The sequence below is a fragment of the Globicephala melas genome, chromosome 14, assembly GCF_963455315.2.
Source record: "Globicephala melas chromosome 14, mGloMel1.2, whole genome shotgun sequence".
NCBI classification, from domain to species: Eukaryota; Metazoa; Chordata; class Mammalia; order Artiodactyla; family Delphinidae; genus Globicephala; species Globicephala melas.
Window position 1 is genome coordinate 8848708 of NC_083327.1, and position 14516 is coordinate 8863223.

The 14516-nt window shown below is 36.9% G+C and overlaps 1 protein-coding gene across 49 annotated transcripts in view; it reads left to right on the top strand.

The window, feature by feature from the left end:
* RIMS1 (regulating synaptic membrane exocytosis 1) overlaps window positions 1-14516 on the top strand; it is a 474220-nt gene that overhangs the window by 319800 nt on the left and 139904 nt on the right. For 22 of the 49 annotated variants that reach the window (XM_060283406.1, XM_060283404.1, XM_060283402.1 and 19 more), the window contains 7 exons: window positions 707-837; window positions 1423-1594; window positions 1719-1872; window positions 3010-3081; window positions 7477-7633; window positions 8363-8488; window positions 10103-10165. In XM_060283406.1, coding sequence (XP_060139389.1) covers window positions 707-837; window positions 1423-1594; window positions 1719-1872; window positions 3010-3081; window positions 7477-7633; window positions 8363-8488; window positions 10103-10165 — 875 coding nt within the window. The remainder of the gene's footprint in view (window positions 1-706; window positions 838-1422; window positions 1595-1718; window positions 1873-3009; window positions 3082-7476; window positions 7634-8362; window positions 8489-10102; window positions 10166-14516) is intronic. The other 27 variants (XM_060283403.1, XM_060283416.1, XM_060283414.1 and 24 more) reach the window with 3 other exon arrangements.

Below are 14516 nucleotides of genomic sequence, written 5' to 3' on the forward strand. Positions count from 1 at the left end.
GTGTGCCATGTTCCTGGATTTTGTTATTGAGGTATCTTGTATCGTAGGAGAAATACCATTTGGCCTTCGCTTGGTTTAAAGGCATTTACGCATTGTACCTTCCTTTGCTCCTTTCCACGTCTCTCATGAAAAGTTATCTGTAATAGGTTAATTATAAAAATTAAATAAGAAAAAAATTCCAGAAAACAGCAGTACCTGGTGTACAGAGGCATACAGCAAATGCGTTTCCTGATGTCTTCCAAGTTACCTGCGTATATTCTTCCCAACATCAAACATTTTATTTCAACTACAGCTGGCGCTGCAGAATGCATTTAGTCATGCTATAATCATTATTAAGATACGTATAATCACCAAACACTTGGCATTTAGCATTTAAAAACAAGGACAATTATTTCAATATCCCCCCCTCCTCCCTTAGTCTTTTCTAAAAATTTTATCATTCGTTTTATTCCATCGCATGATATAAGAGACTATAAATCAACACTGCAGGCCCGCCTCTTGTAAGTCACACTTAAAATGCGTGAAAAGTCAAGTTCTAAAATGGTTATGCTTTCAAGTTGGTATTCTTTGCAGAAATAATATCTATAATTCAGTTGTATTTTGCAATTTGAAATTTCCTTCTTCAAGAATAATTTTAGTATTTTTTGTGAAATTATAATGCCTCATGATTTTTACAAATGCTAATTTCTTTCTCCATTGCTCTTAGGTGAAGCTGTGGTATGACAAAGTGGGCCACCAGCTGATTGTAAATGTTCTGCAAGCAACAGATCTACCCCCAAGAGTAGATGGGCGTCCCAGGAATCCCTATGTAAAAATGTATTTTCTTCCAGATAGAAGGTATGGAATAATTTTAGAAAAAGTATGCAAAAATCTTTGCTAATTAGAAAAAAGTAGAATTTCCTCTCTTGGGATACGGTTTCGTATATGTTTTAAAGCTTTATCGAGGTAGAATTGACATACCAAAAATTCCACATACTTTATATATATATATATTTTGATGAATTTGCACATATGCATACACCTGTGTTATAGCTTTAAAATGTAATAGATACTTCTCTATGAGGGAATAAACTATATTATCCCTAAAAGAAATTCCCTCAAGCCTTGTGTTTCTTTAAAATAATCTGCCAATTTTAAAATTGTCCATTACCTTGTTTCCACATCTATTAGTCTTTGACAGCCACATCATTTAGAATGTACCTTTGTGTAAGCGTTTCTATAATTTCTATAATCGTAACTACTGCCTACATTGTAGTTAAAACTAGAATCTTATTAAACTCGATAGTCTTTTCAGACTTGTATATTAAAAGTTATGAATGAAAGAGAGTAAACATCCCAAGAGCAGCGCTGCATGGAACTACAGTAGGTGGCAGCATATACTTGCGTTTGCTTTTTCATTGACAAAACGTACTTATTTTTCAGTGATAAAAGTAAAAGGCGAACCAAAACAGTAAAGAAAGTACTAGAGCCAAAATGGAACCAGACTTTTGTGTATTCACATGTGCATCGTAGAGATTTCAGAGAACGGATGTTGGAAATAACCGTGTGGGACCAGCCCAGGGTGCAAGAAGAGGAGAGTGAATTCCTTGGAGAGGTGAGGGGTGTCGTGAAGATCCGGGTCAGACGCCTCACGAGGCTTCTGTGATGTGCATTTTTATGGCTGCTTTTATTATATTTGGGGAACGGTGCTTGATCTAACCCGAGAGCTGCCCTTTCAGATCCTCATAGAGTTGGAGACGGCGCTTCTAGATGATGAGCCTCATTGGTATAAACTTCAGACTCATGATGAATCCTCACTACCTCTGCCTCAGCCATCACCCTTCATGCCACGGCGACACGTCCACGGGGAGAGCGCCAGCAAAAAGCTGCAAAGTAGGTTAAGGCTCTTTTCAGTTACCAGAAGTAATTGTGTCGTTATGATCGAATCCGAGATGAACATTCAGGGTGTTTTTTCAAATGTTCATTAGAGATCGAAATATTGAATAATCAGTCATCTATATAAAGAGGCTTGGCAAAACCATTTTCTGCATTTTCCCAATGAAAGTAATATATACAGTACAGTGGAGTAATTCCACAGCTGAAAGCTTAAAAATTCTCAAATATAATTCTTTGCCCAGTCCTGATGGAGCTGTTCATTGGTTGACTGATGGGGTAATTTTTGTCATTATTGGTGGGTTGCTGCATAGAACATCTTAATAACAGTATAATTCCTGGATATTTTTAGTGTTGTTATTTGTGAGAAACAAGTTTTCAAAAGCATTGTAAAGTGTGTTTGCTGTTGTTCATCTGGTGATTGGGGAAAACACATTTTTTTTCTGTACTTATTAATTTTTGAATTAATGACAAAATCTCTTATTGAAGAGATGAAACTTAGAAGCTTCATTTTGGTAATCTGGAACCAAATTGTTTTCCTCATATAATTAAATACTTCATATTAGTGCTTCTCTGATCAATCATTGCCTCAAAATTAATGTTTCATGCAGTGTGATGGCTAATTTTGAGGGCTAAACATAAATATTTTATAAAGGGCCCTGATGCCCTTTCAATAATATGAACTCGGTAGAGTTCCAGCCAAGAAAGTTCTCTTTGAACCTTTCCGCTCAGCCCCATCCTCCCTGAACTGCAGAGGAGGGCGCATAATTGGGTAGAAAACAGTATACACTTTGCTATAGACCTTAATTAAAAACAATTTGAAGAGTCAAAATACTCTTCTATGAAATCCTCTTCCTTCTATGTGTCTTCAGTAATTATGAGGATGCTGAGAATATGTTATCCTTGGATAACGAATATTTTTTTAAACATCAGCTCTGCATTAACTTCGTAGTACATATATGTATAACTGAATCACTTTGCTGTACACCTGAGACATCGTAAATCAACTCTACTTCACCAAAAGTGAAAGTATTTAGTAAGAATGTAATTAGCTTTAAAAAAAAAATGTGACCATGTCCTCCACATTTCCTGACCCGAGCGGACACAGAGGTATCTGTTTGCCTTCCTGTCGTGCAGGGTCCCAGCGAATCAGTGACAGTGACATATCAGACTATGAGGTTGATGATGCCATTGGAGTGGTCCCTCCAGGTGCGTGGGGGAACGTGGCCGGCTTCACTGTGCTTCCGTGCTTGCTTTGCTGCCAGCTTCCAGACGTCCTTGGGTCCCATATGGGAGATTTAGAGCACGGAGAAGTCTGGATTATACTATTCCATGGTGACTTGTCTTCCAAATTATTAAGAAAGTTTGAGGTGGACTAGTAAATACTCATTTAACATCCCCACTTAAATTAGTCAGCGTCCCCCTTAGAAGCTAACAAAGTTCAAATCATCATTTCACAATGCTCTGAGCAGAAGTGAAAATATGACTTTTGAAAGGATAGAGTTAATTCTGTAATAAAAATTCCATTCTCCTGTGTTTATACTGTATGTCTATGACTTCGCTTCCTCCGTTTCTGAAAATAATGTAGCCTTCCATGGAATACACTGAGACAGGTGCATGGCAGGGTTGAAAACTGCATGTGGCATGGCTTAGCTTTTAACGCTCTTGTGAAATGCTCAGCACTGATTATACACAGAATGTGTCTGTATGTTTTAAAATAAGGAAATGCTTTAGAAAGATTCAATATTCGTTTGAAGTCATTGTCTTTTTGTCATTGTATAAATTAGTAAAGTCTTTGTGACACTGTGCAGTTCAAATCTAAGTTTCTCATCTGAATCTAGTCAGAAAGTGAGTCAAACCAAGTAGTGAAGACGTATTTTCTTGGCACTAATCCTGTTCCCTTTATTTACTAATGAAGAGTGGGGAGATATTCAAATAAGAAGACATTAAAGAGAAAATCTTGGGGCATATAAATAGGAGTTCTTAAAGACATTTCTTTGGGACAGTATTGACAGATGTTCCCTTAATTTACATAATTTCTCAGGTGGGGATGCACTTAATTTGAGGGCAATGGTTTTGGTAAAGTCAGTAGACATTACAAAGCCTAGTGACTGAGGTCGCAATTTAGAGAGATACATACGACTTCATTAAAACTGGGAGAAAATTATGGAGAGTTCCCTAAAATTAAGCTTCATTTGCTCCGTGAAACTCAGAGAAAATATTGTCTTTGATCACTGTATGAAAGTAGCAGATATCTTAAAAACAATGAATCTGGTTCTGTGCATATCTGTGTACTTAGATATTACTCCTTGATATCAGACCATCAGGGAGAGTTTGAAATAATAGTGGCTCATTATGGATAACAGTTCCTGTTTTGCTCTCTGAGTTTGTTGATTTAGAAAAGGATCAGAATAATTAGGCGCACTCTACCCAGAAACTTTCACCCAGAGTTTAATAGATATTGTCTTTATGGAATTGAAAGGGGGAAGGTAGTTCTCCATGGTACCCGTTGGCATATTTAAGTAGAATGCAGACGATTCCTCGTAGGAAAGGGGTCTTGTCAACAAACCTTTCTAACAAGAATCTTGGCTGTTAATTCGTCTTAATGTTGTCACTTCTTACTCATCTGAATAGAATTTACTTCTGTGGGTGGTTCTCACAGGCTATTCACCTAAAATTTCACATTTTTATGATGAGGCCGGATAGCGAATGAATGAATGAATGAATGAACGGCTAATTCAACAAATACTTACAAAAACGATGAGTTTCTTCTTTTTTCCCTGAGAGACCACATGGGTAACAGCCAAAGTGGGAAGTATAGGACCGACTGCAGTGGTGTTAGTTAGTGTTTGGAACCACCAAAGAACACTGAATTCTAGATATATCTATATTCCATCCTGATATAAACATACGATTATACATGTTTATATCAGGGGTTATCCTTTTACCATAGAGAAGCAGTGTCTGAATTGTCATTTCAAATGATATCCATTTTTATTTAGCATTTAAAATGTAACGAGGCAAACTTTTAATAGAATAGAACTAATAAATTACGTAAGCCAATCAGTAATATTTTATGTTCCCGAGATTTCTTCATAAATTAATAAAGAAGATAATGGAATTTATTTATATTTTAGGGGTGCCCTTCAGTGATTCAAAATGTGTATATGGTAGCTTCTAAAGATATAATAAACAATACATTTTAAGTGAAGAGGAAAGATAGTAAAATAAGGGCAAGAAGCTAAAATAAAGTGAGGGGATAAGTTAATAAACAAGTGTGTTGATACAGTACCAGATATTCTAAGAGGCTGATTACAGATTTCCTAGTGTCCAGTATAGGGAGAAATTTGTTCACGCGTGGATGCCAGGTAGTTCTACGTGTGTTTAACACACTCAATGAAGCTTCTGGTTACGTTTGCTGAAGCAGCTGGAAAGTGTCATTTAGATGTTCTACCGCAGCTGGGCCTTGAACTTCCTAATACCTGGCTTCTCTAGGACCACAGGGTTCTACGTCCTCATTTGATGTATTACCACCTTTAAGCAGTTGAGACCTCCAGAGCTACATCTTACTACCTTTATGGTTATCATAGCCTTATTGTTACTTAAAATAAGTAATTTCAGCTGCTTAAGAAGAATAAAAATAACCACACACGGAATGCCCTCATCTGAGGCCAGGCGTCTGGCAACCTCAACTTTCAGACCATTACTGCAAGTTCAGAAAATGAAACAACAACAACAACAAAAACAACCCGATAACTTTGAACTAACTGAAACATTGAAATGAGCATAACATAGCAGTTCCTTCTTACCTTTTTTCTGAAGGCAGAGTGCATGTTGTCAACAGTAAACTAAACATAATATAAAAAAATGAATTATTATAAAAAGCAGAGAAAGGCCTATGAATGCATATTAGGGTAGGATAAAAAAGACATTAATCTCTATGTAAATACAAAGAATCCAAGAAAAAAATGATTTATACCCTTTTACAGAAGATGCCTAAAGTCTCTAAAAATTACTTCAGAATCATTAATTATTCCAAATGGAAAAGTTCCATTTTTCTACCTTGAGTATTCACTGAAATCGTGAAATGGTGTTCCCAATTCAATCCTGACCTTCCATAATTACAATATAATTGATACCAGATGTTTTCAAATGATACCAAATTGTAATTTAAAATGTTTTAAGTAATTCAGACTTTGGATTAATTATCTTTAAAACAGCCACCATTATTTTTTAATATTGAACGATGAAATAAATTCACGACATGTGAATTCAGTTGGTTTCGTTCTAGACTTAATATTTGTATGTCTGAACAAGGAAATTTTCTACATGAAATTCAAAATAGTACCTGAATTGCTCTTATCTTTGTCGTAAAATGAAATTATAAATTATACCACTTATGTTTCTATTATTTGGTCCTTTACCGATGTTTTTAGAGAGTAACAAAATAGCTGAGCTTCTTTGGTGTCAATATTGTCAAATTGGCCTTTATGTAATGTTTAAAGACCTTCCGTATATTCTAAGCTTAGTCAAAAGATTATACAATCACAACAAATAAACTGTTGGGGAATTTAGTCTGCCTTTAATAATGATGTTACATGGCATATTTTAAAAATAATGTGAGAGTTGTCAAGTAAATAAATGAGTAGCAGTTCAAGCTACCCTGTTAGACTTAATGTTTTCATGGTTGTGTACATTTCATGTAGTTGTAAATATCATTATTTTTCCTTTGGCCACAGAATTTTTTATTTTCCTTCCAATAATAGCAACCATAACCCTGTGAAAACATTAATTAAACTGTTACTATGGTTTGCTGTTTTATCTTAACTAAATCAGAGATCATAGAAACCTTTTGGTTTCAAGGGAGAATGACTTTTAGAATTTAATTTTAAGTAACTGTATTAACTTAATTATGTTAGGTTACTAACACATTTGTGGAATAGTTTAAGATGTCTGGGGTAGATTTGATAATTGTTTCTTTCGGAGGGTTGATTTGTTCTGCACTATTGCCATAGTCAGCTCCACCCATACCCTATTTTCATTTGAAAATTGCAGTGTTATCTGTGGTCCTCAAAATTCACAATCAGTGTTTGTTATAGTGAAGCCCTGCTGCTCTTCTTTGTCAATTAAAATTGGTATGGTAGCATCTTTATTTTCTTATTAGTGAAGCCATCTGAAATCCAACTAACATAATTTATCCTTTGGCAGAAAAATTCCAATAACATTCGAAGAGACACTAAATTTCTAAGCATGGACTTGTATATGAGTAACAGTTCACTGTCAAGTGCTTGATTTGTGTTGCTAAGAAAGTCACTCACTCATTCCGTAAACTAGTATCCCAACTCATCCTGACGTCTGAGGCATCAGCTGTCCTATTTGTCATGAGTATCTCCATGATAACCTTTGAGCCAAACTGTACCCGGTCCTCATGCATGTGTATGTTACATTCTGTACCTATACTTAGTAGTTTTGTCGATAAGGCTGGTAATACTGACTGCATGGCATTTATCTTCATAGGTCAATGGCCGCTTTCCATGTCATTTGATGTCTCCACATGACACTATAGAAGAATACTGACTCGTTGTTTGTGTATACTCTTGCCAGTAGGTTATAGGTCTAGTGCTAGAGAAAGCAAACCTTCAACATTAACTGTGCCAGAGCAGCAGAGAACAACGCATCACCGATCACGGTCGGTATCTCCTCATCGTGGCGATGATCAGGGGAGGCCGCGTTCCCGTTTACCAAATGTGCCATTACAGAGGTAGGCTTCGAGAAGAGCTTAGCATCCTTGACGGTACTCTTTATTATAATACAGTGCAAACTGCCACAAGACTCTAACAGAAATGAAATAATGGTTTGGTCAATCGAGTTATTTTTTTCAGAATCCTTTATAGGCAAAATGCCTTTTTATTCATTACCCAACCTATGCAACATTTCTGTTCTCTAATCTCAGGTAATCTCCCAGGGAGTGGAAGAAGTGAATGTTGCAAGCACAGTTTTTGAATAACTGTCTTGTATTCTGTTTGCTAGTTAATTTTCTCCTGTTGGGAGAAATTGTATGGTAATAAATTAGACCTGTGCAGAGAAGTGGCACAAATGATGAGGTTGAGGCAGAATGCATTTTTAAGAAATTTGGGATTGTCTCTTTGAAGCACTTTAAATGTTTGGAAAAGCATATAAAATGGAAGTTATATCGTGCTGTATTTCATCTCACCCTGAAATACACTTCTGAAATTTTCACTAAGTATGCAGATGAAAATCGTGGTCCTTTTCTGATGGAAGTAAACAAAGGAGGTTAGAGAAATACAGCACAGGCAAAGCAATGGTAGAGAATAAATACCTTTAAAACATGTATTTGGCGATGAGGCCAGCACTTTTCAAGCCGTGTCAGTTATTTGCCAATTACCGTCCATTCTTTCCTGTTAGTCTGTCAGCCTGTTTGGGGAAGGTGGTACATTGTGATGCATGTAAATGTTTGCAATCATTTCAGGAGTTTAGATGAAATTCATCCAACAAGAAGGTCACGTTCTCCAACCAGACACCACGATGTGTCCTGCAGCCCAGTTGGTCACAGACCCGGAGATGTGGACAGTCAGTGTCTATCAGAACAAGACAGGTATTTGTCCACGTTATGATCTCAACACTGTATGTCTTCTTTGCTCTGTTTTCGTCTATGATAGGTATCTTGGTATAGTACAAAAGACAGGAAAAGTATTTCATCATTCAAAACTGAACTTCTCCCAAGGAACAACTCTTAAGATATTCTAATAGAAATGCAACTCTGGGAAATATCTGACTAATATTATATTGTCATAAAAGGTGCATTTAAAAAAAATCAGAATTTATGTTTAGCCAGTTTTAAGTGTACAGTTTGTTGTTGACTTAGATACTAACCTAAATTATAGAAGGGAGTCTACATAAGCAATTTTCAAATATTTTATTTCTTGTGGGTTGCAGTCTTTGGGATGTTATTTATGTAATTATAAAATTATGTTTTTTCTGCAATAAAAAGTTTTTGGGTACAGGCCATCTGAAAGACAGTTACTATTGCAGAGTTTCTGTGAAAACTTCAGCAGTCATATTTTTCAGTACACCTACTTCCCATAAAATGTAGTTACCTAAAATATCTATAAAGTACAAAACATTGAAATGGATTCTTTCTTCTATGGATGTGTACTTAGGCTTAGTTCTGCATCTGTTTGATGTTATGACTCCATGGTTCTACATGCCCGCGGACTTTCTCCTCAGACCAATGCCCCTCCTGTAAGATGGGCCTGACCACAAGCTCACGATCTGTTTTGGGTTGTTAGAATTCCCAGCTGGTTGAATCGTGTCTTCTGGCTTTTTGAAGTGTAGAAACTTTTAGGGAAGGGTAGGGAATGAGGTTGGTACACAATGATTGATTTTTGCTGTGTAGTCAAGGACACAGAACTCAAGGAGAGCCTCTTAGCTCCCTAACTGTCACCCTGATGGAGCCATGACCTTCAGGAGATGAGGTTGTGGTACTTACTGGGACGGAGTACTGCTCGGAGGAGGGTGTCCCCGCTGCTCAGGTGGAGTGGAGTCAGGTGAGGGTCCCTTTGTTGACATTCACTGGGGCCACCATGAATTTAGGTGAGGAGGGGGAAAAAGAAGGACTTCTGGGCCAGGGCATTCAATAGAGTGAAATTAATTTGAGTGTAGAAAAAGTATCAGTTTTAAGATAAAACATTCCTAATCAAGTATGTTCTTAGTTGGTAAAGGAGAAACAGAATAAGTGATATTGCATTTTACAGGCTGTGAGAGCCATGAAAACTGTCATGCTTTGAGTTGCTGAAAAGAAATTTTAAAATTTAGGGTTCCCATTAGTATCAGAAAAGCCAGATTTATAGGGCTTTTAAAAGTTGTTAAAATACCTAAGTGTCTAGAATTGGAAACAGATTTCTATGTCTTATTTGGGGAAGGTTCAGTTTAGTTTAGTTTTGCCTTGATACTCTGTGAAATCACTTTGAAATACAATAGCAAATCAGCAACAGCTAGGACTTCGACCATAATGTTTGTACTTTATTGTTGAAAATTTAAAAAGTACTGTCATGTTTATTTTTGTTTAACCTCTCAAGCAAATATGCTAGTGTAGACAATCTGGTTTCTTCCCTTTCCATGTTGTCATCGGCATACCATTGGCATAACCCATGTCATTTAATGCCTCATAACTTATCTGTTTCACTCACCACCCATCCTGTCTGTGCAGTGAGCTTCTCATGCTTCCCAGAGCAAAACGAGGACGAAGTGCAGAATGCCTACACACCACCAGGTAAATACAGGAATTTGGTGACGGTAACTGTGTGTGATGACTCTTTCCATTCTACTCTGCTTCCGTCTCCCCCTTAGCGGTATTATTACGAATACGTGAAATTAATTTCCCCAGTGTTCAAATTGGTTTTGTTTTACATGGAGGTTGTGGAAAAGGTTCCAAATATATTTGAATTCTGATCCAGACAGACTGCTTTTCTATCAAAGTATTTGAAATCCAGAGGCTGCTGAGCCTCTGTGGCTGTAAATGTGTTTACACATTTCCAAAACCGAGGAACCGATTTCTGCAATTAAAATTCTATAACCTCGCTGTGAGCCCCACCACACACACACACACACACACACACACACACACATATATCTAGACACAAGAGGTCTGATCCGCTGTGCATGGCAGTGTTACTGTTTCTGTGATTATAAGTTCACTTTGTTTTAGCCTTCTTTTATTTTTATGTTTTGGTTCTACTGTTGTTTTCTTTCTATTTGCTTTTAATAAGATCTTTACCACTTCATTTTTAAGAGCTGAGCTTCAGTTTCCTTCTTGATAAAGAGTGCAGATATATGACCTGTTAACTTCTAAGCCCTCCCTCCCTTCATACCCTCACCAGGTCAGAAATGCTACACTACCAAGTTTCCCATAGCGACACGTAATGGTATAAAGCCTCCTTAAAGATGAGAAGAAGAGGGGATACGTTATTGTCGTCTAAATTGGAGCTGAGAACCTAGCACTTTATTTTCATCTCATTACATCTTGGATCTCATATCCCAAATAAGTCCTTTTACAGATTACTCAAAGAATACAGTCTGTGTGTATTTATTGTCAATGTGAAGTTAATGGAAGGTAAAGAATAACTAGGTGAGACAATGAACCAACACACAGATAAACTCTTTCAAATATTATGGCCATAAAGAGTAAATAGGAGAGAGAAGGAAAGAGCTGTACCCGGAAAACCTGCGAGGCAAACACAGATGCAGCTTTATTGTGTCTGTGTGGACCTGGGCTTCCGCTCAGGAATTGAACGTGATCACCCGAATGAGAATTCACTTTTTACATGTATTAAACTCTGCTAGTGATAACTACTGCCCTGTGTGCGATGCCACAGGGAAAAATGAGGGATGTTAGTTCTGTTTGCAAACTGGAGAACTAATGTAAAATCCTAACTATTGTAAAAAGTCAGCTCAATTCTTTATAATTCGAAAGCCTCCAGCCTTACTTTGTTGTCCTGACAAATAGTTTAATAGGAGTGATTTCTTTACAGATTCAGAAAATTTTCTCATAGTCCTGTTGGGGTGACTGCAACTGTAAAACACAAACAAAACAAAGCTTTCATATTTATTAGGCACCTGGTGTGCGCCTGGCCCCCAACGTGTGGGTACTGTTAACACATTCACACCAGTAAGCTAGACAGAATCACTAAATATATTGTTTTTCTTTCCGTTACATCCCACTTTCGAAGGTAAAATAACAGGATAGGCACAACAGAATAAGCTAGTAGTTTCATCATTTTGTAAAATCTTATCTTCAGAATACAACCTATCATATTCACTTACAACTTTTAAGAATAAAACCTGTGTATTTACTACTTTCCAGTAAACAAGGAAAATAACATTCATTGAGTACCAAGCACAGTGGTAATTATTTAAGGAATTTTATCTCCATGTCCTGACAATAGTTGTATCATATGAACATTATTATCCTCATTTCACAGATGAGGAAAGATGCTAAGAAAGTTTTATTTGACATGTAACAGAGCAAGGATTCCAAATCAGGTCTGTTTGAAGTTTTCCACTGAACTAGTTTTTCCAAAAATGTGATCCGAGGAGTTGGTTCCGCATGAAGTTCAGCCAATTTAAGAGTCTGGGAGTCAAACATATTTTGGAAACTTTGCAAATTAAAGCCACTCCCTGGAGATTTCATACGCACAGCATATCAAAGTCACATACTACAGAAATCTGTCTCATATTGTTTAATTCATCGCCCCCCATTGTTATCATTATCAAATGCTTCTTCCATAAAACCTTTCCTGAGACAGTCATGTTGTACAGAAAATGCTGTGGCTCCCTTACTGTGTCCTAGACCCTTTGTACCTGTCATTTCACTTAATCCTCACAGCATCCCTGTGAAAGATTATTTCCTCCATGATATAGATGTAGAAAAAGGCTTGATGACTTGAATCATCCGGGTTCACAGCCAATAAATGGCAAAGCCAATGTGGACCTTCAAACTAAAAACTGGGGCCACTTTTCATTCTATTTCCATTCTCTGCTGACCCCTGTTAGAGTGTAACCCCCCCAAAAAAATTCACTTTTGAACCAATTGCTTAGAAAAGTTGTATAGCAACTTGTTACTAAAGACAGTTGCCTAAGGTTTAGGAGCTGAAAAGAAGATTCTGTCTGTGAAGCAGGCTGAATCCTTTGCTTCAGTAAAAGTGTCCTCAATCTGTGCTTGAATGTGGTACTTTAATACATTTTAAACCACAGCTTTAAAAGATTTCCTGAATCAACCATTAGTATAAACATGAATAAACCCACGGGGGTGTTTGATATTTAATATCTCCTCAGCAAATGTTTATTCTATTCCTGATTTTATCATACTTTAATGTAAGCCAAAATGGACAATAGATTTTCATTATTGACAGTTAAAATTTGTAGAAACATTATTAAATTACCAAAACATTCATTGACAGGACCAAGTTTACCTTTGGTGATATAGACAGTCCAGAATTCCTTATAGGTTTTAAAGGAATTCAGATGATGTTGGGCCTTGTTTCTGCCAAGTCAGAATTCATGTTCTGGTTGCAGCTAATACCCATCCCACCCAATTTCTGGTGATAAATGTTACCTGCTGTTGGATTTGTATCCAGAAGGTGACAAATGGAAAGGACTTGTCCACTGCAGTCACCTCTTTTTTTTTTTTTTTTTTTTTTTTGCGGTACGCGGGCCTCTCACTGTTGTGGCCTCTCCCGTTGCGGAGCGCAGGCTCCGGACGCGCAGGCTCAGTGGCCATGGCTCACGGGCCCAGCCGCTCCGCGGCATGTGGGATCTTCCCGGACCGGGGCACGAACCCGCGTCCCCTGCATCGGCAGGCGGACTCTCAACCACTGCGCCACCAGGGAAGCCCTGCAGTCACCTCTTGATCTTCCTTCCTTTACTGCCTTCAATACTGTCACCAGCCTTGTCCCTGCAATGCTGGTGAGCATTTTGCTTGTTATTAGACTATTAACTTTTTAGTCATATTAATTCCCAAATTTCATAAATTATTTGCTTAGTACTTTTAGCTATGAGTTATTTCCATAGAAGCAGGTATAATATTAAACAGGGATTAAATAGTAAGTTTCATGTTGGTTACTTCATAGAGTGTAGTTCTCAAATCTTTTTCAAATTAAGGCTTTTAAACTATAACTTAAGTCTTCATCTTAATTATGAAGACATGTCCATGATTCCATATTTAACAGTTCTTTTCCTACCTTCAAATAATTATTGTGGTCTTTCTGAGAAAAACAAAAGATCCATCTGTGTTTGTAGCTTTCTAGTCTCCTCCTTTTTTCATATCCTGATAAAATTCGCTTCACATGTATTTTTCTGTTTCCTGCATGTCTGCGTTCCCATGTTCCAGACATCTTGTTAGGCACTCTAAAACATTACCGCCCAAGATGCCCTTGTTAGAGAACTGTTCTCACTGGAATATTTACAGGTAAGCGTCATAACAGTGAGTCTCAGTTATAAACTAATCCCTAATCCCTCACCAACTAAAAATAGCAAATTTACTTTCTAATAAAGCATTAGCATTTCCTCTTAAAATTAATTATATACAGAGAAAACTCATGATATCTAAAAATAGCTTTTAGGGGGAAAGAGGGGAAGGATAAATTGGGAGATTGGGATTGACATACACAGTCTACTACATATAAAATATGTAGCTAATAAGAACCTCCTGTATGGCGCAGGGAACTCTGCTCATTACTTTTTAATTATATGGGAATAGAATCTAAAAAAGAGTGGATATATGCGTATGTATAACTGATTCATTTTGCTGTACAGCAGACACTAACACAACAGTGTAAATCAACTATAGTCCAATAAAAACTAATTTAAAAATACAATAAAAAAGTCAAAATAGCTTTAATTATAAAACCTATGCTGGAATATTTCTCTAAATGAAATCTGCTTATTCAAATATCAGATTTCTAGTCGTTGTCTTCTTTGTCATTTATTTGTTGTTTTACTTGTTGATTTCAATTATGAGAATTGATTTTATATTATTTTATTTTGGGACGATTTTACTTTGTGGAGCTCAATTCTGCCTGCACATACTAAAACCAAACCCCTTCACCATGAATGCTTTCACTCGA